We start from the raw sequence: 25,593 nt of genomic DNA on the forward strand, positions 1-25,593 counted from the left end.
CACACACACACACACACACACACACACATTTTTCTTTCAAATCAAATTGTTAGTCCGGTTCATGGTTTAGAGAAAATGTATTTCCAAAATACTTTTGGAAGCATGTGAAAATCGAAGAGCAAATTGATGCCCACACTGCAAAAAATGCTTTTCTTACTTAGATTTTTTGTCTTGTTTCCAGCCAAAATATCTAAAAATTCTTAAATCAAGAAGGATTTTCTTGACAAGTAAAAATTAGTCTTGTTTTCAGAAATAACAAGTCAAAATCAAGTACGTTTTTGCTTGAAACAAGCAAAATATTCTGCCAATAGGGTAAGCAAAATAATGTTATTTCAAACAGAAAACAAGATTATTTTGCTTACCCCATTGGCAGATTATTTTTCTTGTTTTAAGCAAAAACGTACTTAATTTTGACTAATTTGACTTGTTTTTTTCTGAAAACAAGACAATAATTTTTACTTGTCAAGAAAATCCTTCTTGATTTAGAATTTTTAGATATTTTGGCTGGAAACAAGACAAAAAATCTAAGTAAGAAAATCATTTTTGCAGTGTACTGTTTAAAAATGAACTGGTTCATGTGAAGTTCAAAAAGACAAACTAGTCCTCTGTAATGAAAATCCAGTGGACTACCAAATTAAAAGGTAAAACAAAAGCAGTAGAAACACTACACCATTAGAAGACCTTACTACTTTGGCTCAAACAAATAAAATTAAATAAAGCAAAATAACAGAACATATTCTAAAAAAGAACATCACAGTAATTTCTCAGCTGAAGTTCATAAAAAGCAGAAATGTTCAAATGGAGAGTTTAATACCATATAGGCCTGATCCAGCGCCTGCTTCCTATAGTCCAGCTCCTCCTCCAGATAACCCTTCTGTTTGCAGAACATCTCCTGCAAATCACCAGTCATGTTGTAGATGACATCTAGACATCAGACAATGCTCTCTCTCATTTCAATCTATTTCTGACTGCATTTAAAATCAAACCGGAGGACTTTAGTATTAATAGTAGGCCTTGTTAAAGTGTTTGTCTTGTTGCCAGAATGATTCTTCTGTACACTGTAATGGATTATAAGATAATAAACAGGTAAGATATATGATTTCTTCTCAGATCTATATATTGTATGGCCCTGTCTTAAATTTATGTGCCTGTACATAACAAGACTGTACATTATCCCTTAAATGTCTGTTTTGTTTGAACTTGTTTGTTGGTTTTGGCTCAAAGCTGCCTTCTAGGAATTCAAATCAGTATTTTGTGTTTAATTGTTTACTTACACTGCCGTTCAGAAGTTTGCGATCAGTAAGATGTCTTTTCTATTACTTTTTATCAATCCTTGCTGAATACAAGCATTAATTTATTTCAATAAAAAAAATTAAAAAAAACTTTTGAACGGAAGTGTACATTGTTACAAAAGATTTCTAGGAAAAGCAGGTGACAAGTGTCTGGCAAATGCATTTTTTTAAAAGTGCTTTCTTTAAAGCTTTGTTGTAATTAAATAAAGACAAAAATATTCTAAAATGTGTTGGGTAGTGTACAAATAATGTGTAAAGATAGGGCTTGTAGTTCGTACCATCTCGAGCTCCAGGTCCATCATCTTCTGATGCAGAGCTGCTTCTGTGCCTTCAATCTGCTGGATCCACTAAATCACAATACACATGCTGGTTACTGACAAACATCTGTCTACATCGCAAATAATCATTACGCTCCTTCACTAACAGAGTGAGAAAAGCGTGTGAGGTAAATATAGTATATATTAATACTGTGACACTTCTAAAGTAATGACTAGTGTTGCAGTCAAGAGACCACCTAAACTGAGACCAAGTCAAGACCAAGACCAGAATCTGTCGAGATCAAGACCAGAATCTGTCGAGACCAAGACCTAGTCAAGACCAAGACCAAGATCTGTCGAAACTAAGACAAGACCAAGACCAGAATCTCTCGAGACCAAGACCAGAATCTGTTGAGACTAAGACAAGACCAAGGCAGGGCGAGACGAAAACCAGAAAGCACTCTCCAAATTAATCTGAAAGATCCATTCTGACCAAAAACTACCTTAATAAATTATACTATGTATACAACTACAGAGATAATGCCATGAGATTAATGTTTTAAATGTAAACTTTTGAATATAGAAATAAATAATACACTCAAAATGAAACTAAAACCGCAAATCACTTAATGAGAGAGTCATGCAATCATTTTTTCAACAGATTCGTTTGAAGCGGTTGATTCATTCAATAATAAAACACTGATGCGTGTTGCTTGGAAACGATCTGCTATGGATTTGTTTAGAACTATTGCCATTGGTGAAACAGCAAAAACTTGTGCTTAAACTGTTAAAACGGTCTAAAATGTAAGTCACTTAATATTAACTTCTTGTTTATTGAGCGTGAGATAAATCAATATCATGTTTGCATTCAAGCTTATTTTCGTGAAAACATAACTCTTGCTCTGATTATATTGCTTAATTATATCAAATGTTATAACATAAAAACAAGATCTCATGCAAAGTGCTTTTTTGTACCAATATCTTGAATTTTTTGGGCAATTGTATTAATTTTGGTCACATTTTTTATACAATCCCCCCTTAATTTCTGACCGGCACAACAGTATCAAAAGAAATAAGTTACTGATTGCATTTGAATACAGATTGTTTCAAATCAGCTTTAGAGTGTTTGACAAGAAAATTGTGATTCAACGATGCAAAATAAATTCAATTCTTCTGTAAAAGACATTAGTAAATAGTCATTATTCATTTGCAATGCATTGGCAATTTAGTGATATCCCCACAGTTGTGGTCTTGACTGGTCTTGAAATTAAATTCAGACAGAGACATGCCCGAGTACAAATGCAATTGATAATGAGACCAGGCTGAGACCTTAAAAAAACGATGCAAATCAATGACATTTTTTAAAAATAAAAGTATAACATAATATTTACATAAAATGCATATTAATATCAGTTTTCACTCTTTATCTCCCAATAATTTGTCTAACTAAGATGATATATTATGACAGCTATATTATAATATATTATGACAGCTACAGCTTTTAATGTGGGGGGCAAAACATATAATGCAATGAACAAATAAACTTTCCTAAAATGCATGTTGTATCATATTTGATACATTTGTCACCCGTCTGTACATATGAACACAACAAAATAAAATAAAAAAATGTACTAATATGTCTTGAGTACTACAACACTAGTAATAATTCAGACATACCATCCCTTATTCAAAACACTTTTTGGGCCTCTTTAAAATAATGCATATCTTATACAGTGCCCTCCACTAATATTGGCACCCTTGGTAAATATGAGCAAAGGCGGCTGTGAAAATAAATCTGCATTGTTTCTCCTTTTGATCTTTCATTAAAAAAAATGCACAAAATTCTAACCTTTTAGAATTTTACTTCAATGAAAGGTTAGAATTTTTGTGCATTTTTTTCACAGCCGCCTTTGCTCATATTTACCAAGGGTGCCAATATTAGTGGAGGGCACTGTAATATCTTGTACAGTATATAACTTGAGGCAGCCACGTACCTTCTCAGCGAGCGACAGCACGGTACTGGCTTGAATAATGGCCACCTGCTCCTCATTCCTCAGGTTCTGCGTAAAAGCATAAATACACACTGTGCATTGAGTCTCAGGTTTGCATTATTAGCATTAAACACTACAACACAAAATCACATGACTAGATTATTACAGATGTCTGTGACGTACCCCGTTATCCCCGAGTATATCCAGCAGCTTGATGAGGTCTGGTATACACACGTCCTGTTGAGAGCAGATGACAGCAGATCTGGGTCACGAGTTCTCACTGTTACTGAAAGCACGTGCCAGATTATGTCTTGATATTTACCTTCACGCCCTCCTTTATACAGTAGATCTGCAGCGCGCTCACTCCCTCAGAGAAAGGATGGATTTGAAGGGTAAACGGAGGCGATCTCCTCTCACGCTCCTGACAGATCACATCAAACACACTTTACACACTCACAGCATTACTCCAACTGTGTGTCTTTAAGAAACAGTTTCATTAAAGCAGGCTGCTTCCTTAAAGCGCAGTTTTTATATGTGACCCTGGAGCACAAAACCAGTCATAAGGGTCCTTTTTTTTTTTATTGAGATTTATACACCATGAATAAATAAGCTTTCCATTGATGTATGGTTTCTTAGGATCGGACGATATTTGGCCGAGATACAACTATTTGAAAATCTGGAATCTGAGGGTGCAAAAAAATCTAAATATTACAGACGCCTCCAACCAGGAGTAATGGTTAAAGTAAATGTGCAGAGCGGCTAGATGCATCTGGGTCATGAGTACTAGCTATATCTTAAGAACAAATCAAGCTACAAAATTAAGTTTTGAGTTAAGGTGCAGTCACGTCACAAAATATGCATGGGGAAAACTTGGATACCAATTGAAATGACTGGATTTCGCCAGCCATAATTTGCCGCACATTTACTCACAAACTTGTATGAACTAGCATGGCCTTTGTCAAAGTTTAACACTAGTATGAACTTCGTGTCAGAATATTAAGTCGGAGCTTATGGTGCAGCCAGCAGTGATTTGTGGACAGAAATAGAGATCAAACCTCGAGCTCAAGTATGCGAAACTCCAGGAGTTCATTCTGATCTTTAGAGTCCTGTAGTTCCTGCTGCAGCTTTCCGTTTTCATTCTCCAGCTTTTCAACCTGCATCAGAAGAAATGACTGATGAGTTTATTAAAGACTTTCACTGTTGGTGCTTTTTTGTCCTAGGAGCCTGCCTGCAATTAACAGCCATTACTCCACACGATCCGAATATGCTGATTTGCTGCTCAAGAAACATTTCTGATTATTATCAATGTTGAAAACAGTTGTGCTGCTTCATATTGTTGTGGAAACTGTGATACAGTACATGTTTTCAGGATTCTTTGAGGAACAGAAAGTACAAAAGAACATCATTTATTTTCTGAAACAGAAATCTTTTGTAACATTATTAAACTATTGAATGACAATGCATCACAGTTTCCACAAAAATATGAAGCAGCACAACTGTTTTCAACATTGATAATAATCAGAAACATTTCTTGAGAAAATCAGCACGTTAGAATGATTTCTGAAGACTGGAGTAATGATGCTGAAAATACAGCTTTGATCACAGAAATAAATTATATTTGACTATATATTGACGTAGAAAACAGCTATTTTAAATTGTAAAAATATTTCGCATTATTACTGTTTTTACTGTATTTTTAATCCAATAAATACAGCATCGGTGGGCAGAAGAGACTTCTTTAAAAAAAAAAAAACACATTAATAAAATCGTAATCTATATATTGACGTAGAAAACAGCTATTTTAAATTGTAAAAATATTTCGCATTATTACTGTTTTTACTGTATTTTTAATCCAATAAATACAGCATCGGTGGGCAGAAGAGACTTCTTTAAAAAAAAAAAAACACATTAATAAAATCGTAATTATTCTAAACTTTTTACCAATAGTGTACATAGAAAAAAAACGTGATACAATGTATTTATTTTAACACAACTTATTACATTGTACCTACACTTACAGTACCTGCATGCACTGTAACTAAATCATACTTACACTATTGATCCTAAATCTAAACTTGCCCCAGATGAGAAAAAGTAACGCAATGCAATGCATTACTTTCCATAAAAAGAAACTAAGTAACGTTAAAAAAGTTACTTTTTTAGGGAGTAACGCAACATTGTAATGCATTACTTTCAAAAGTAACACTTTCAGTCACCTTCTCCAGCAGCTCCTGATTGCGTCTGAGGAACAGTTGCTTCTCTTCCACCCATCTGGAGTCCTGTGAGGAAGAGCGCAAACCATGTGCATCAGACATACCGGCTTTATAACCAGTGAAACCTGGTGAAATCTGTTTGTAAGCATGGAGAAACACTCAGCAAGATAAACACCACACTAGATATTGCAGGCTGAGCGTGCTGTGGGTATACATTTTGCATGCACTAATATCAAGAGTAGTAAAAGACATTTACCTGTCCTTTTAAAGAGACCTCCTTTTCCAGGTCTTCGATTTTAGCTTTATACCTTTGAGCGTCTGCCTGGAGCTGCTCATGAGCCTGCAAACATAACAAAACTATCAAACATAACAGTGTTTAACTTCACAAGCTTATGTTTGTGAACATTTTGAGAGCAAGATATATATGAAATGTTGGTCGCACTTTAATTTGAGCTCCAATTCTGACTATTAACTATTTTGCCTTAATAAACTCCTAATTTGCTGTTTATTAATAGTTAGGAAGGTAGTTGTTAGTTTAGGTATGGGGTGGATTAAGGGATCTAAAATATAATCATGCAGAATAAGACATTAATGTGTGCTTTATAAGTAATTGTACACAGCCAATATGCTAGTAATATGCAAGCTAGTTAATTGTGAGAATTGTGTTTCCGAAATTGTTGTGTTTTGCCATTTAGTTTTCAAACAATCTGTATATATTCTGTATCTGTATATATATAATATAAGTGGCACATTGTTGGAACCCTAGTTCATCAGACTTATTGATCTTGACAAAAATAATAAGGGTCTTCTGGAGTCTTCTATATGACCGACTGTATACATGCTGTATTTTAATATGTTGGTTGCACGTGATTTAAAACTGTCTGACAAAAGGTTTTCAAATATTTATGATTTTGTAATTCTGACAAAACTGCTTCCCTGCTTATTTTTCTAAGGAATAATTAAAGATCATGCTAAACTACTTAATAAGGTTTTCTTTTCAAGAATGTCACTATTTAATGAGGATCAGTGTTAATTAAATTTTTGGTTAATATTTTGAATTAGTTTTTATTTGTATAATTTTTCACTTAAAATTACTTTCAAGTTTTAGTATTTTGTTGTGTGTTTTGTCATTTTTTTAGCTTTTTAAAAAATGTCTATACAGTATTTATTATTATTATTATTTGTTTTAGTACTTCAGCTTATGAGATATCAAATAAAATGTTTATTTTTTTTAGCTTTTATTTCTGGGTTTTTATTTATTTGTTTTTTTTTTAGCTTTTCGTTTTTGTTTTAGTTAACAATAATAACCATGATGAGTTTTTTTTTTTTTTTCATTTTGACAGTTCATTCATCAGGACAGTTGTACCACCCCAACATTTAAATATCTAAATAAAGTTTCATTCAGAGACCAAAAACATGGTAATCATATAAAAAGGTGCATTCATATTATATGCATGAATTGCATTTTTGAAAGAGTTAATAAACCTGGGCAAAAAAGAGAGTCTTGTACCTTATTTCTGTAATGTTAAAGGGGTCATATGATGCGATTTCAAGTTTTCCTTTCTCTTTGGAGTGTTACAAGCTTTTCGTGAATAGATAAGATCCCTAAAGTTGCAAAGACTAAAGTCTCAAAACCAAAGAGAAAATAATGATCTTTAAAAAAGCATCATATGACCCCTTTAATGGATAACCAGTATTTGAGTAATACCTTAGCCTCCATTTCAGCGTCCAGCACACCTCCTTTCTGCTCCTGTAGGAGGGCATAGGCTCTCTGAAGAGCCTGATATTCCCGTGTCAACTGCTTAAAGCGCAACTCAGACTCTTCAGCCGCCAAACCCTGTAAGAATAAAAAAGTATATGAGAAATAATGAACACGAACAGCATAAAACACAGCGATCCTGACTGAGAAATGAAATAAATCCAAAGTCAATCTTCCTAAATGCTCACCTCATCTAAATCTTCGTCTGGTGTAGCCGGGGTTCGGTCCATGCGCAGGGAAGCCACAGAGGAAGTTTCCGAATCCATAGACTCTTCATCATACCCATACAATGTGTCTACAACAATATGCCTCTGCGCGGGAGAATAACAAGAACAATTCTAGGTAAATTTGGACCTTTTAATTAAATTTTGGGTCGCTGGTTGCACCAAAAGTTTAAAGACAGACTGCAATATTTTGAAAGCAGACAGGAGAAAGTGTTGTAACCATAGCAACGTTTGCATCCACAAATTTTGGGGTATCAAACACTGAATGGAAGCACCAAGATGCACATTAAATATCTTAAAATGTGTATAAAAAAACATTTGGTAACAAAACATGCATAAACTACGATGGAAACACATTTACATAATAAATTATGCGCAACAAAAAACGGTGACTTTGCCTCGACAGATCAGGTGGTTGATAACTGCACTAATTTGCAGACTGATCTCATTGCACAATGTCTAAAATATTATTTTAGTCATTATGAAACACCTGCGCCAAAGTCAAAGTCAAATTTTTATTAACATTTTAAATTATACATTTCACATTTGCAGTTAGATTAATGTGCAGTATGCTTTGCATAATTATAAAATGCATTTTAGAGTTAATTTTCATGCATATCTGTACATATAATGTCCTAGGGAAAGAAATGGCACCCATTCAGAGGAATGAGTCATTATTACCTCCCATATAATATGTGACCCTGCAGCACAAAAGCAGTGTTAAGTCGCTGGGGTATATTTGTAGCAATAGCCAAAAATACATTGTATGGGTCAAAATGATCAATTTTTCTTTTATGCCAAAAATCATTAGGATATTAAGTAAAGATCATGTTCCATGAAGATATTTTGTAAATTTCCTACTGTAAATATATCAAAACTTAATTTTTGATTAGTAATATGCATTGCTAAGAACTTCATTTTAACAACTTTAAAGATGATTTTCTCAATATTTAGATTTTTTTGCACCCTCAGATTACAGATTTTCAAATAGTTGTATCTCGGCCAAATATTGTCCTCTCCTAACAAACCATACATCAATGGAAAGCTTATTTATTCATGATGTATAAATCTCAATTTCAAATAATTGACACTTAAGACTGGTTTTGTGCTCCAGGGTCACATATGACAGCGTCTGTTATTGAGTATTTCGTCTGCACGCTCTGAGACGCAAATTATTTATTATGTAGGAAAAAAGAGTGAATGGCTTCTCCATTTGCAGCAACTTACTAATATTTTGTGCCAGCTTTCCAGAAAGTGAAGATTTGGTTCTCTTGAACACATGGGATGGAAACTGTGCTCTATTTGCGAATGTTTTATGCGATATTCCAATTTTTCAATTCCCAACTTTGCATGGAAACATAGCTAGCTGAGAAAATCACACACTCACCTTTATAGGTCTGCTTCGTTTATGCCTCTTCTTTCTCAAGAGTTTTTCTCTATCCTGAAACGTGCATAAGAAAGAGATGACAGATGGGTGTTTGGTGCTCACTGCTGTGACTCCTGGCTGATGTTTTCGAGAAGTACTCACTCGTGTCAGCTCATCGATCATGCTCTGCTGCTCGAGAACCTGCAGCTTGAGGAACTCAATCTCTTGATCGTCGTTGGCCTGATCCAGATCATTCAGAGACTTGAGTTTCTTCAGTGGAGGATTAGAGGTAATCTTCTCCTTCTGAATACAACAAAACAGTACGAATACAACAGCATTGAAAAAAAAAAAACTGGTGTAGAAACAATTTTCACTCAGAAATTGCTAGTGAATTTCATAAATAATCACAAAGAAATGGCAAGTAACACATTGAATTAAACCTGAAAAACTGAAATAGTACTTCCTCTTCTAAAACGTACTACAGAAATCTTTTTAACTTTGAAAAACAAAGTGAGGATCCATTTTATTTACAAGAAAAGTTTCTATTCATTTTGTAGTGATCATGTTAGCAGTATATTTATTCAATGCATGTTGTCACCCTTTTGTAAATTTAAAGGAATAGTTCACAATAAAATATTTACTTCTCCTTAGATTATCCAAGATGCAGATGAGTTTGTTTCTTCATCAGAGATTTAGAAAAATGTTGCATTGCATCGCTTGCTGACCAGTGGATCCTTTGCAGTGAATGGGTGCCGTCAGAATGAGAGCTGATAAAACATTACAAGTAATGTGGATTATTGTGATGTTTTTATCAGCTGTTTGGGCTCTCATTCTGATGGCACCCATTCACTGCAGAGCATCCATTGCTGAGCAAGTGATGCAATGCTACATTTCTCCAAATCGCTGATGAAGAAACAAACTCATCTACATCTTGGATGGCCTGAAGGGAGTAAATGTTCAGCTAATTGTCATTTTTGGGTGAACTATTCCTTTAAGAACCGATCCAGGAGCCTGAATCAGCACAGTAATGATATGAAACTGTACAGCTAGTTTGCTAGTTTGTGGTACTTTCCTACCTAACGCTAAGAAGGAGTCTGCAAGATGGGGAATTGTGCCATGCACCCAATTAATTATCTGTGAATTTCTTACTCAGTACAGTGTTTCCTGTCCATCTGAGAGATTGTGAATTCACATTCAAATATATTTAGATTGTAACATTTAGTTGTATAGACATTTATCTCAAATAATCCCAGTGTTTAGTGCTAAATACACATGTAAAAATGCTTCAAAACAATATGTCACTATGTGATCTTAAAACAAAATTGTCAGTTTAAATTGTCAGCATTAGAGCAACATGCGCTAACAGAGACTTGAAAGATCCCGTGCATTCAAAGTTCAGCTTTACGCTACTGCTCAAATCATCACGTTTGTCGTGAGATTAAAATATAAATTTAGGAGCGACTCTGAGATGCCTTTCTGTGCTTTGTTAGCATTCGGTAACTGCACTTTAAAATGCAGATTACATTTGGAGAGATATCAGAAAATAAAGAGGAACCCACCATCTCCAGGTTCTCCTTGGTAATGGATTTAAGTTTATCCTCCATCCTCTGAAGGGACTGGCTGAGTTCATCATTTTTCCTACTTAATAATTTGTTCTTGTCCAGTAAGGGCTTGCACTGTTTCTCTGCTTCTCGAGCACGCTTCAGCTGAAAGGAGCAATTCAGGGTTAATTATTCATAGAAAAACAGAAATGTTTCCAAGACCACACCATAAAAGAAGATGCATGCTGAGGATTTTATAGTCCTGTAAAAACCAAAAATCCTTCCACAGTTGGCATTGCTTTTTATCCTTCACTGCGACACTGAGTTTCCAGGAAGCGTCTATGCAAACAACATCAATGACATCGAAACATACCAGCTCGTTTCTTTCATCCACTAAGATTGAATTGCGGTCCTCCAGCTTACGAATAGTGGCTTTGAGTTCACTCATGCGTTTCTGGTTCCTTCTCATGTCCTAAAACACATAACACCAGATATATCTGTAGCACACACATGTACTGTACATTGCATAATAAAGGAAAATGTATGCACTAATATAAAATGCTTACGGGATTAACCCATATTTACACGTAATCACGTAAATGCATTAGTGTTTGTGTGCATTACTGAGTGTGAAGCACTTTGACTGGCTTATAACAATAACACTTAATCTTAACTTAAAATGATGAATTACAAGAACGGACATAACACCTTTCAATCTTTTACTCTTACACAGAAATGTGTTCTTTTAACAGCAATCATTTATGCTGATATCATTTTTGAGATGTTGACTATCTGTTTACTGCACTACAAGAACATGTGCATTTGTGGATTTAACACGTCTAGTTTCTTTACCGGACTCCCACAATGCTCTGCTCCGTCTCCAGCGCGGCCGGGGATCTCTCTTTTGGGGCTTCCCAGGTTGCACTCTGCCTCTTTGACCAAAAAAAGCTGCTCATCAAGTGCATCCTTCTGTAGCTGCAGCTTCTGCATGAAGCCTGTCGCTGTTTCCAGCTCTTTCAGCAGTGTTAAGTCGCTGGGGTATATTTGTAGCAATAGCCAAAAATACATTGTATGGGTCAAAATGATCAATTTTTCTTTTATGCCAAAAATCATTAGGATATTAAGTAAAGATCATGTTCCATGAAGATATTTTGTAAATTTCCTACTGTAAATATATCAAAACTTAATTTTTGATTAGTAATATGCATTGCTAAGAACTTCATTTTAACAACTTTAAAGATGATTTTCTCAATATTTAGATTTTTTTGCACCCTCAGATTACAGATTTTCAAATAGTTGTATCTCGGCCAAATATTGTCCTCTCCTAACAAACCATACATCAATGGAAAGCTTATTTATTCATGATGTATAAATCTCAATTTCAAATAATTGACACTTAAGACTGGTTTTGTGCTCCAGGGTCACATATGACAGCGTCTGTTATTGAGTATTTCGTCTGCACGCTCTGAGACGCAAATTATTTATTATGTAGGAAAAAAGAGTGAATGGCTTCTCCATTTGCAGCAACTTACTAATATTTTGTGCCAGCTTTCCAGAAAGTGAAGATTTGGTTCTCTTGAACACATGGGATGGAAACTGTGCTCTATTTGCGAATGTTTTATGCGATATTCCAATTTTTCAATTCCCAACTTTGCATGGAAACATAGCTAGCTGAGAAAATCACACACTCACCTTTATAGGTCTGCTTCGTTTATGCCTCTTCTTTCTCAAGAGTTTTTCTCTATCCTGAAACGTGCATAAGAAAGAGATGACAGATGGGTGTTTGGTGCTCACTGCTGTGACTCCTGGCTGATGTTTTCGAGAAGTACTCACTCGTGTCAGCTCATCGATCATGCTCTGCTGCTCGAGAACCTGCAGCTTGAGGAACTCAATCTCTTGATCGTCGTTGGCCTGATCCAGATCATTCAGAGACTTGAGTTTCTTCAGTGGAGGATTAGAGGTAATCTTCTCCTTCTGAATACAACAAAACAGTACGAATACAACAGCATTGAAAAAAAAAAAACTGGTGTAGAAACAATTTTCACTCAGAAATTGCTAGTGAATTTCATAAATAATCACAAAGAAATGGCAAGTAACACATTGAATTAAACCTGAAAAACTGAAATAGTACTTCCTCTTCTAAAACGTACTACAGAAATCTTTTTAACTTTGAAAAACAAAGTGAGGATCCATTTTATTTACAAGAAAAGTTTCTATACATTTTGTAGTGATCATGTTAGCAGTATATTTATTCAATGCATGTTGTCACCCTTTTGTAAATTTAAAGGAATAGTTCACAATAAAATATTTACTTCTCCTTAGATTATCCAAGATGCAGATGAGTTTGTTTCTTCATCAGAGATTTAGAAAAATGTTGCATTGCATCGCTTGCTGACCAGTGGATCCTTTGCAGTGAATGGGTGCCGTCAGAATGAGAGCTGATAAAACATTACAAGTAATGTGGATTATTGTGATGTTTTTATCAGCTGTTTGGGCTCTCATTCTGATGGCACCCATTCACTGCAGAGCATCCATTGCTGAGCAAGTGATGCAATGCTACATTTCTCCAAATCGCTGATGAAGAAACAAACTCATCTACATCTTGGATGGCCTGAAGGGAGTAAATGTTCAGCTAATTGTCATTTTTGGGTGAACTATTCCTTTAAGAACCGATCCAGGAGCCTGAATCAGCACAGTAATGATATGAAACTGTACAGCTAGTTTGCTAGTTTGTGGTACTTTCCTACCTAACGCTAAGAAGGAGTCTGCAAGATGGGGAATTGTGCCATGCACCCAATTAATTATCTGTGAATTTCTTACTCAGTACAGTGTTTCCTGTCCATCTGAGAGATTGTGAATTCACATTCAAATATATTTAGATTGTAACATTTAGTTGTATAGACATTTATCTCAAATAATCCCAGTGTTTAGTGCTAAATACACATGTAAAAATGCTTCAAAACAATATGTCACTATGTGATCTTAAAACAAAATTGTCAGTTTAAATTGTCAGCATTAGAGCAACATGCGCTAACAGAGACTTGAAAGATCCCGTGCATTCAAAGTTCAGCTTTACGCTACTGCTCAAATCATCACGTTTGTCGTGAGATTAAAATATAAATTTAGGAGCGACTCTGAGATGCCTTTCTGTGCTTTGTTAGCATTCGGTAACTGCACTTTAAAATGCAGATTACATTTGGAGAGATATCAGAAAATAAAGAGGAACCCACCATCTCCAGGTTCTCCTTGGTAATGGATTTAAGTTTATCCTCCATCCTCTGAAGGGACTGGCTGAGTTCATCATTTTTCCTACTTAATAATTTGTTCTTGTCCAGTAAGGGCTTGCACTGTTTCTCTGCTTCTCGAGCACGCTTCAGCTGAAAGGAGCAATTCAGGGTTAATTATTCATAGAAAAACAGAAATGTTTCCAAGACCACACCATAAAAGAAGATGCATGCTGAGGATTTTATAGTCCTGTAAAAACCAAAAATCCTTCCACAGTTGGCATTGCTTTTTATCCTTCACTGCGACACTGAGTTTCCAGGAAGCGTCTATGCAAACAACATCAATGACATCGAAACATACCAGCTCGTTTCTTTCATCCACTAAGATTGAATTGCGGTCCTCCAGCTTACGAATAGTGGCTTTGAGTTCACTCATGCGTTTCTGGTTCCTTCTCATGTCCTAAAACACATAACACCAGATATATCTGTAGCACACACATGTACTGTACATTGCATAATAAAGGAAAATGTATGCACTAATATAAAATGCTTACGGGATTAACCCATATTTACACGTAATCACGTAAATGCATTAGTGTTTGTGTGCATTACTGAGTGTGAAGCACTTTGACTGGCTTATAACAATAACACTTAATCTTAACTTAAAATGATGAATTACAAGAACGGACATAACACCTTTCAATCTTTTACTCTTACACAGAAATGTGTTCTTTTAACAGCAATCATTTATGCTGATATCATTTTTGAGATGTTGACTATCTGTTTACTGCACTACAAGAACATGTGCATTTGTGGATTTAACACGTCTAGTTTCTTTACCGGACTCCCACAATGCTCTGCTCCGTCTCCAGCGCGGCCGGGGATCTCTCTTTTGGGGCTTCCCAGGTTGCACTCTGCCTCTTTGACCAAAAAAAGCTGCTCATCAAGTGCATCCTTCTGTAGCTGCAGCTTCTGCATGAAGCCTGTCGCTGTTTCCAGCTCTTTCTCCAGTGAGAAGATCGTCCGGTCCTTCGCCTTGATCTCATCCACCTGCACAAAGTTCATACTGCATTCTGAAAATAGTGCCTAACCGTAACTGTACTGCAGAAAATATTGTAATTTTAATAGTAAAAGAGTGTAAAAACACTACAGTAAAACCTGGCAATTAGTTAATGTAAGTTTTCTTTATACGGTGAAAAACTATAATAGCTCTAATGGAAAAATTCATGTAATTTTACAGCAAAATACTGTTAGATGTAGTTTTTGCAAGTGAAAAAGAACGAGTTATCTTATTATTTGCAATTTGACATTACCAGAATTCTCTGTGTGACAACTCACATTTGATGTTTATTTTTTTTGTTTTTTTGTGGATGCTCTGCAGTGAATGGGTGCCGTCAGAATGAGAGTCCAAACAGCTGATAAAAACATCACAATAATCCACAGCACTCCAGTCCATCAGTTAACATCTTGAGAAGCCAAAAACTGAAACAAATCCATCATGAAGACATTTCTAACTTCAAACTGTTGCTTCTGAAAAAATATGAGTCAATATCCTCTATTCATAATATTGCTTTCTCAGTGAAGTGGTCTGATCTGAATCAGGAGAGAAATCTGCACATATCAAGCACCGTTTACAAGTCAAAACAGCTCGAAACAAACATGTGGACTTTTTCACTGAAGGAAGCAATATTATGGACTCGTATTTTAACCAGAAGCAACCGTTTAAAGTTTAAAGCGTCTTAATAAAGGATTTGTTTCTTTTGGCTTCTCAAACTGAGTTAACTGATGGACTGGAGTGGTGTGGATTATTTTTATCAGCTGTTTGAACTCTCATTCTGACGGCACCCATTCACTGCAGAGCATCCACTGGAAGCTCCAGTGAAGAAACAAACTCACCTACATCTCAGTACATTTTCAGCAAATAGTCATTTATGGATAAACTACTTTATGGTGGTTGTTGTCAGTATATTATTATAAAGGTAAAAATTTTAGTAATTTGGTATACAAACATTTTTTCAGTTAGTAAAATAAATTTAACCAATTTTGTTTCCATTGTACATCATTATGTGGGCAATAAGCAGGGAGGTGTACTGTATATAATACCTATAATGCTTGTAAATATGTAATATGAAATTAGAATTTATAAAACAGAGAGTTCCGGTCCTTGATTCTGATTGGCTGAGCCGCGTTCGAAGCTGTTGTAAATGACTCTACAAACATACACCTTTGTTTACGTTTGTGTTGCTTGACAACCACTTTATTGCAACCACAACTGATTCTGAGGAGCTACATTGTTTGGTGGAAGAATACTGTTTTTATTAATATCATTACACTTTATTTGCTCTGTTTTATTTTGTGAAACCGTTCTACGTATATGGAACAACCGTTTTATAAAAGCAATAAACCCCGTGAAGCCGTGGTTTACAGTGAATTTATAACAGCTAAGGGGGTTTTTAAGGGAGTTTTTTAACAACGCCCCTTAGCTGTTATAAATTCACTGTAAACCATGGCTTCTTGGGGATTATTGCTTTATTATAAAACAGAGAGTTCCGATCCTTGATTCTGATTGGTTGAGCCACGTTCGAAGCTGTTGTAAATTACTCTACAAACATACACCTTTGTTTACGTTTGTCTGTTGCTCGGCAACAACTTTGTTGCAACCACAACTGTTTCTGAGGAACTACATTGTTTGGCGGATGTATAATGTTTTTATTAATTTCATTACACTTTATTTGCTCTGTTTTATCTTGTGAAACCTTTTTGTAAATAACCGTTTTATAAAAGAAATAATCCCCAAGAAGCCGTGGTTTACAGTGAATTTATAACAGCTAAGATGCGTTGTGCCTAAAACCCCCTTAGTTTTTACAAATTCACTGTAAACCATTGCTTTATAATTTGACATTTCCACATTAAGAATAAAAACGCTGGCTTACCAATCGACGAATATCTCGCTCACTGTCCCACTTGATCTTGGAAACTTGCTCCTGGTGCGCTTGATGTTCAGTGCGCAGGTCACCAGCCTTCATCTTGTCGGCTAAGATCATAGTATTCAGCGCTTCATCTGTCTGCCGTTTGGAGGATTTTAGCTCGGCTATTTCTTGCAGCAGCTTGACGCGCTCCTGGTCGAAGAAGCGGCGGGCTTCCTCTCGGGCCTCGAGCGTTAGCGCAGTGCGCACTTTCTCGCCGCTGCCGTCGCGCAGTGCACTGAGCGCAGTCCGCAGACGCTGAATCTCGCCTTCTTTAATCTTAGCGGTACGCGCTAACTCCTGCTCGTGCTGCCGTGTTAGCGATTCCCGCAGGGCTGCGAGTTCCTTTAACTTCTCCTCGTGCCAGCGAGCCCGCTGCTCCGTCAGCGCCGCCGTATGTCGATGCTGCTCCTGTTCGCGAATGCGCTTGCCTTCCTGCACCTTTTCTCGCTCCAACTTGGTCACCTGCAGAAATAAGTTCATGAATGAGGCTTGTGGTAATATTGCATTTATCCAAATCTGTTCTAGGTGGACAAGAGTGGTATAGCAGGGTTAACAATTCAGTTTGGCACTCCAGAAATCAGTACCTAAAATGGCTCAGCTCTTGAACCAGAGTTTAATCATGACAACTCTCGGAAGATTTTAGCATGGTGATGGATATGACAATGTTAATGTATTTGGTCTAGGCAGAACAGATCTGCTGCTGAATTGCTGCTGCTGTTGGTTATTGATGTAGTTGTAGATTATTGCTGCTGCTGCAAGCAATTGGAGTTTCATGACTAAACTATATTTATCCAAACTTTTTATTTGAAGGGCCAAAATTAAACTTGATGGAGGGCTGTGGTCCAAAAGTAAATGTTGCATTATATACAACAATAATATAACACCATTTATTAAATTGTCAAATGTTTTAAATAATTACAATTTAATTAAAGGGGTCTCTTCTGCTCATCCAGGCTGCATTTATTTTATAAAAAATACAGTATATTGTGAAATATTATTACAATCTGAAATTTAGTCAAAGCTGTATTTTCAGCATCATTACTCCAGGCTTCAGTGTCACATGATCCTTCAGAAATCATTCTAATATGCTGATTTATTATCAATGTTGGAAACAGTTGTGCTACTTAATATTTTTTGGAACCTGTTTTTTATCATTTATTCTAAATAGAAATATTTTCTTACAACATAAGCCTTTACTATCACTTTTTATCAATTTACAGTTACAAAACACTGTTCTTTTTAACTTTTCATTTATCAAAGAATCCTGAAAAAAGTATCACAGGTTCCAAAAAAAATATTAAGCATGCACAGCTGTTTCCCATTCTGATATGCTGATTTATTATCAATGTTGGAAACAGTTGTGCTACTTGATATTTTTTGGAACCTGTTTTTTATCATTTATTCTAAATATAAATATTTTCTTACAACATAAGCCTTTACTATCACTTTTTATCAATTTACAGTTACAAAACACTGTTCTTTTTAACTTTTCATTTATCAAAGAATCCTGAAAAAAGTATCACAGGTTCCAAAAAAAATATTAAGCATGCACAGCTGTTTCCAACATTGATAATAAATCAGTATATTAGAATGATTTCTGAAGGATCATGTGACACTGAAGACTGGAGTAATGATGCTGAAAATTCAGCTTTGCTTCACAGGAATAAATTATGTTTTAAAGTATATTAAAACAGAAAAGTGATATTTTAAATTGTAATAATATCACCGTTTTTTTCTGGATTTTTGATCAAATGAGCACTTATGAAGGTTATGAAAGTTCATTGTAAAGGTGCTACAGTCAATTCAGGAGAGTTTGTTTTCTCCTTGCCTTTCAGAAACACCAAGTAAATCTGTACATGCTGTTTGCCTACCTTGCATTTTTCTTGATGCAGTTCAATTTGAATATCGGTTAATTTCGACCTGAGATCTTCATTGGCTGCCTGTAAGGCAGAGATGAGTGCTTCAGGCTTCTCGCCCTTGGCGCGGCCTTTCTTTGCCATTGGGTCAGATGTAAGGGTTCCTCAAACACTCTTAGTATCCATCACTTCAAGTAACACTGACGTTTCCAGCTCCGTCTTTTCCTCATTATCCTTGTAGTGAGAAAACCTGTGGGAGTAAACAGAAACCCACATTTCCATTACCATTTACAGAAGGGTAAAGACAAAATCACTATGTATGTTTGGAAACTTAAATGGTCATGCTATGACTTCAGCCACTTCTATGTGTCTTTTTGTTAAAATCAGGTTTCATCTTTTCTTGTTATATGAAGGAAAGTCTTGGAATCTTGGAAGTCTTATCATTTATTTTCCAACTTTGCCTTTTAGTCCCAGACCCACAATGTCATAGGATATGAAAATCTATAATAAAATATGAATAACAATTCATTAGGATTAATAATAATATTAATTATTACATATAGGTGAATTCAGGTTGATTGGGACACATTTGCAAGTCATTTTTCAATGGCAAATATCGATCCTAATCTAACGAAAGAGTGAAATAAACATAAAACGGTTCAGTGTGTATTGCCAGAATATGGTTTACTGTATATATTGAAGAGCATGATGACATATGTGACCCTGCAGCACAAAACCAGTCTTAAGTCGCTGGGGTATATTTGTAGCAATAGCCAAAAATACATTGTATGGGTCAAAATTATCCATTTTTCTTTTATGCCAAAAATCATTAGGATATTAATTAAAGATCATGTTCCATGAAGATATTTTGTAAATTTCTTACCATAAATATATCAAAACTTAATTTTTGATTAGTAATATGCATTGCTAAGAACTTCATTTGGACAACTTTAAAGGCGATTTTCTCAATATTTTAATTTTTTTGCACCCTCAGATTCCAGATTTTCAAATAGTTGTATCTCAGCCAAATATTGTGTGTGGAGTGGAGTGTGTGTGTATGTTCAGGACATTTAGGAGAACATTATTTGACATTTCAGTAACACTTTAGTTTAGGAACCCATTCTCTATTATAGATCAGTGATTAGCATGCATATTACTAGCACATTAACTGTTTATTAGTACAAAGCACATATTAATGCATTAGGAGTCGCTCATACAGTGTGTGCTTGCCCCGCCTCCGGGCTCTTCTGATTGGTCCACTGTTTTGGAACTGACATGATGAGCGGCACTGCGTGTAAAAGTTCAAACTTTTTAACAGCAGTTAAAGGGATAGTTCACCCAAAGCAAATACTAAGCAGATACTAAATCTGGGCTGCTGACTGTACTAAACTACAGTGTCTAACCACGCTTCACAGCCATGCACACTGCAACCGTCTTCTACAGTCAGACATATAAACTCAAGAAGACCTTCATTACATAAACAGCATTATGATGATTAAGAGATTGTGAATGATTATGATGATGATGAGGCATAATGGAGATTAAGAGATTGTGAATGAAGACTGAAGCTTGTCTCTCCAGATACAGCTGTCAGTACAACACAGTAGTCGCCTGAAACTGCTAAAATAAGGCACAATTATCAGGGCAAAATAAGATGTGCTGCTGGTACAAGACAGCATGAAGCATCTGACATAGCGATGTCAAATTAATTACTTAAGTTCAATACTTTTTCCCTGTGTCGTTCCATTCTATTACACATAACTTAATTTATGAACGTATTTGTTTTGTTTTATTTGTATGTATGGATTACTTACCGAATTTTGGTGAAAATTTCATGTCAACAGCACCTTTAGAAATATATTTACTGGGAAAAATAGTGACGTGTTCAATGCTTATTTTACCCGCTGTATATTCTGAGTAAAATAAAGAGCATTCATTTATTTTTAACATCTGATGATTATCACTGTTGAAGAATATCAGATTGGGTGACAGAATATAAACAGTGAGGATATCTTCATAAACCTTATAGAGAGAGAGAGGATAGACGTATTTTCCTTTATTCGAGATGATAGTGCATTATTATTATTATTATTATTATAAGCGGTGCATAATTACTTACTGTAACATACTGTGATGTCATACATATTTGCTTACTACTACCTTGTTGGCAGAGGATGATAATCTTGGTTATGTAATTTGTGCCAGTTAATCTTTCTGTCCGCCAGAATCTATGAGTCAACAGCATTAGATGTTGGGCAGATATTTTGAGAATACTCCAGAGAAGCTCAGTTCATCCCAACACTGTACCTCTAACAATATCTTTCTTCATATCCTCATCAAAATTAATAGACATCCACTCTGGATATCAGATTCAAATGTACCAATGCTTTTAGCACATTATGCTGATTTTAAGGATGCACAGAGGTTGTTTGTGATCATTAATCATTGTACACATGCATGAAAGACAATAATCTACTATTCAGAAAAGCAGTTCAGGACTGACACCAGCCTCTCGATGCCATACTGTACCACACTATAAAACCACTATCACTAATACCATATTAACCCAGAAACGACTCGATCAAAGAGCACACACTGAAGGCACTGGGTGCCAAGTTTAAAAAATATATTTGTGTGGGGCACAATTAGCTGCTGCCACGGTCATCCGTTCTGATTTAGCCTTCTGCATCCATAGATCCCTCTGAATGTTTCCGCTGGAAGTGTTTCTGTGTGCTAAGTATAGGACATGCACCCTATCACACTGAATATTTCCATTTTTTGTCTAAATTCACCTAGAAGCTTTGCATTCATTTACTGCAAAACCCAATCTGCTAACACATCAACGGCACTAATTACCATCGATGCATAAAATTACATTAGCTGCTGTATATATTTTGTGAATATTCACATTGCCAGTCCAGTTCCAAACCAAATCATACCGAAAAGATTTCTCCAAATGTGTCAAGATAGTAGCTCAAATTTACCAGTCAACCCCTTACGAACATTAATTAAGGGACAAAAGTAAAAGTGCTGTAACCATGATTTGGTTAACCACAGTTTTACTACAAATACCATGTTTAAACTATGGTTAGTGTAGCCAAATCATGGTTAATTTGTGGTTACCATGATTTAACTACAATAACCATGTGTGTTTTTTTTGTTAATTTTTATTATTTTATTTTATTTATTTATTTTGTAGTAAAACCATGGTTAATTTTCAATAGGGCCAAACTTCCGATTCTTATTGTCAGGTCCGTGAGTCATACGGGTTTCTATATGGTGTTTTTTCCTTTGATTAACAATTTGCTATTTCTTTTTTTACTTTATATATTTATGCATATTACATTAGCAAGACAGCTGCCTACTTTAGTTCAAATATGCATGTTAACACTGTCTTTTTTTATAAACACATCAGTGATGTCCCATACTGACAATAAAGATGCTGAAAGTTTTTATATATTTAAAATATGTATCAAATATTTAAAAATGCAGCTTCCTTAAAATTTGGGAATGTATCTTGTGTCTTCTCTTTTACATTTTTGTTGGCAACTGTGTTTATGCACTTAAATGAAATGGGTCCAATTTTTCAAATCACCAACAAAATACCTTGACAGATTCACCTGAATAAGCTTTTTGTTTTTTTGTAAATTAATACATTTGCAATCAGAGCTGATATAAAGCCGATGCTGAAATGGTGGCTGCTGCATTGTGTTTTGTCGATTTAATTCGGCATTTTGTGAGCGCTTTGTTTGAAGATGCTACAAACAGTGTCGTGCACCTGTTATCGTGGGCACTTTAAAAGTCCTGAATAATTCAAGATACCGTATTATCCCAATTGTTTTGATTGTTAGAACATATATTAGCTTATTTATATTATTATATTAGCAACCAGTTAAACTTGACAGCATTGCATGAAAATTTGGTCTGATTTTCAAAAAAAAAAAAAAAAACGCAGACTGGCTGAATGAAAATGCAAGTTTCATTGAAAAGCCCAGAATTACAGTTACCATGGTTACCGCTCTACACAAAGCAGCAACTTTCCCTGTCGACTTGCTTATCACAGAGAAGAAAGGAAGTCAAAACGGTATTTATTTACGTGTTTTCATTTACATGTTTGTTTGCACATATAGATTTTTGCATTTTAATCTGGATTTAAACAAGGCAAGGCAGTCTACAAAAGAGATTATTATTATTATTATTGAACAATGAATATTATTAATAATACAGTAATTTAAATAATACTACATTTTCACAATACATTGGCAGGTGTTTTTAATCTTAAATTTTGATATATTTCTTTGAAAGTAATGGTCAAACATTTACAATTTAAAATGTTTGTATATAACATGAAATATGGGCTTATCTTCATATTCATACCACGAAAGATAAATATGACAATTTTCTAAAACTTTACAATATGGTGTCAGTGTACATTGGAGGATGGGAGGTGGTGGTTAGGTGAAACTGTAGGTAGTGGGGGGCCCCTTTTGAAAGTCTGCTAAGCGCCCCCAAAATGCTAGGATCGGCTCTGTTTGCAATTTCTCAAATAGTGCTTTGAAAATATCTCTACACTGAATTTCCGAGCTTGTTGCCAATTTTTAACATTCAATGCTATGTTCTGATTTGATTGTGAACAGAGGCAGCATATACAGTAGCTAAAGACTGGTGATACAATAGAAACAAGAATACTGTAGAGTTTGTAAAATCCCTGTAAATTACAAGCATGCGTAACAGCAATGCTTGCCTTAGCAAACGCCACTAATGCATGTTTGTGTGCCAAATCAATCGACTGAAATTTAGTAATGTGAGGTAAAAGTAGTGATCAATGGTGTACCACTTTATAGGCAAGAAAAATGCTTAGTGCTAACCTGGCTGCACTCTGAAACATGAAATGTTGCCCAAATGATATTATAAAGAAAGGCATCTAATTACTGGAAGAGCTGAAGGTTCTTGGAGGGACTGGGATGTTATAATGGGTCTCTTCCAGCTGCTCTGGCCCGTTTACTGCTACAGCACAAACACACTGGCATCATGACCCACTTTTACATCCACTGACACCAAACTCCAGACACCACAAACACAACAACACCGAGTTCACTAGCCATGGCTCAGTTTGACCCCTGCAACAGAAGAAATCTTAACATTTCTGTTTCCAGGAAGTTGGAAATGGAGGCTAGTGTAATAACAACGCAAAATCCAGTTCAGTTTCAAAGGGTTTCTCTTCAGCCCCACAACTAACAGTCATGTAATTCTGTTCCGTTTGAAATGCAAACACTAGTGCACATTGATCAATAGCCTACCATATCAATTCACATTGAAAAAGAAAATATAACACTGATTCGAAAAGCTTGTTGTGCTCTATCACCCCTCAAGATATTTCCATTCAATTTCATGGAGATTAAATGCATACAATTACAGTTTCTCCACTTAGTAGTAGACCTGGATGTCATTTCCTTTTTGTAAAATAGATTTGGGATATTTTGGGATAATGCCTCTATTTGGCAGGGAAAAATAATCTCAGTTATGTGCCAACAACAAAAAAATCTACTAATCTAAAATCAAAAAAACACTCTAAACTCTGGATGGTTATTCTTTTAGACTTTAAATTAAAAACATGCATTCAATAATAATAATAATATGTATAACTAATAGTTAATTATTTCAATGCTACTATTTTGCAGTATAGAAGCCAAAACTGTAATAAATAAAATGCAGAACACATTGGCTATTGATATAATGAATATATGAAGACATAATATATAGAGTAAAAGTTATGCAATTGCAGATTTTTAAGAACAATAACCATTTTATATATATATATATATATATGATCACATAATGAGCCACTGTACTGCTTTTCACTTATATTTTGTTATTACATATATATATATTACATATTTTCTGAAGGAGTCCCTGCAACCTATGAATATTCATATTTGGGTCCCTGTTAAAAATGCTTTGGGATTGCCATTTTTCATAATTTCCATCATTTGGAATTCCACCAAATTTCCAGGTCATGTGACAGACTGCCTGAAGCCTTCGACAGATGATTGTTCTGTGATGAGAACTGGATGCTATTATGAGTATGAGTAGTATCATGTATGAGAGGGTATAATCTGTAATGCACCGCATCAGTGTCTCCTCGAGGCCTTCAGCTGAATCTCACGCGTCATGACGCGCAGGCCGAGCTCGCCCGTTCCCATTGAGACATCCATACAAAAACAACATATCACACCTGAACCGAGCCATAAACGCCGAGTGCTGCATGCTTTCTAGGCGTGCCCTAATTTCATTTCTATAAGCCTTTCTGTGTAATACTGCCAGTCTGTCCGGTGGCTCTCTGGAGCGCACCTCAGCGACGGCGCGCGCGTACAGTTAAAACAGCAGCGACTCAAAAACGCTGTTCTTACCTAAAAAACAATCCGCCACGATGTGTCACGGTCCCCAAACCTCAAATCCGCAATCATGGTCCTACATATTTCTCAGCGCGACCTCTCAGCATCAGCAGCCGTACAATAAAACGACAAGCTCCGATGATGCTGCGTAACCACGCCCTCCTCCCGCTGTCAGAATGATGCTGCGTAGCCCCGCCCCCTCCCGCTGTCAGTATGATGCTGAGTAGCCCGCCCCCTCCTGCTGTCAGAATGATGCTGCGTAGCCCCGCCCTCCTCCCGCTGTCAGAAAGATGCTGCGTAGCCCCGCCCCCTCCCGCTGTCAGAATGACCTCATCGCATTCAGTTCACTCACTGCAGTCCTCCTACAGAGATAGATAGATAGATAGATAGATAGATAGATAGATAAAATTATAGATAAAATTATAGATAAAATGATAGATAGATAGATAGATAAAATGATAGATAGATAGATAGATAGATATTAGACATATATTAGATAGATAGAT

The 25,593-nt window shown here is 35.7% G+C and overlaps 1 protein-coding gene across 1 annotated transcript in view; it reads right to left on the reverse strand.

The window, feature by feature from the left end:
• The window catches only part of jakmip2 (janus kinase and microtubule interacting protein 2), a 29,157-nt gene extending 3,913 nt beyond the window's left edge, over nt 1–25,244 (reverse strand). The window contains exons 1-18 of the mRNA XM_016451391.1: nt 25,103–25,244; nt 18,708–18,942; nt 16,801–17,298; nt 14,708–14,917; nt 14,229–14,327; nt 13,874–14,020; nt 12,477–12,617; nt 12,336–12,389; nt 7,701–7,823; nt 7,462–7,590; nt 6,010–6,093; nt 5,757–5,819; nt 4,596–4,694; nt 3,863–3,961; nt 3,724–3,777; nt 3,544–3,609; nt 1,571–1,639; nt 815–892 (exon numbers count right to left, since the gene is read on the reverse strand). Coding sequence (XP_016306877.1) covers nt 815–892; nt 1,571–1,639; nt 3,544–3,609; nt 3,724–3,777; nt 3,863–3,961; nt 4,596–4,694; nt 5,757–5,819; nt 6,010–6,093; nt 7,462–7,590; nt 7,701–7,823; nt 12,336–12,389; nt 12,477–12,617; nt 13,874–14,020; nt 14,229–14,327; nt 14,708–14,917; nt 16,801–17,298; nt 18,708–18,836 — 2,142 coding nt within the window. The 5' untranslated portion in view covers nt 18,837–18,942; nt 25,103–25,244. The remainder of the gene's footprint in view (nt 1–814; nt 893–1,570; nt 1,640–3,543; nt 3,610–3,723; nt 3,778–3,862; nt 3,962–4,595; nt 4,695–5,756; nt 5,820–6,009; nt 6,094–7,461; nt 7,591–7,700; nt 7,824–12,335; nt 12,390–12,476; nt 12,618–13,873; nt 14,021–14,228; nt 14,328–14,707; nt 14,918–16,800; nt 17,299–18,707; nt 18,943–25,102) is intronic.
• Nucleotides 25,245–25,593: the final 349 nt, after the last annotated feature.

Source organism: Sinocyclocheilus anshuiensis, unplaced genomic scaffold (assembly GCF_001515605.1).
Source record: "Sinocyclocheilus anshuiensis isolate Anshui unplaced genomic scaffold, SAMN03320099.WGS_v1.1 scaffold207, whole genome shotgun sequence".
In the NCBI taxonomy this organism is placed as follows: domain Eukaryota; kingdom Metazoa; phylum Chordata; class Actinopteri; order Cypriniformes; family Cyprinidae; genus Sinocyclocheilus; species Sinocyclocheilus anshuiensis.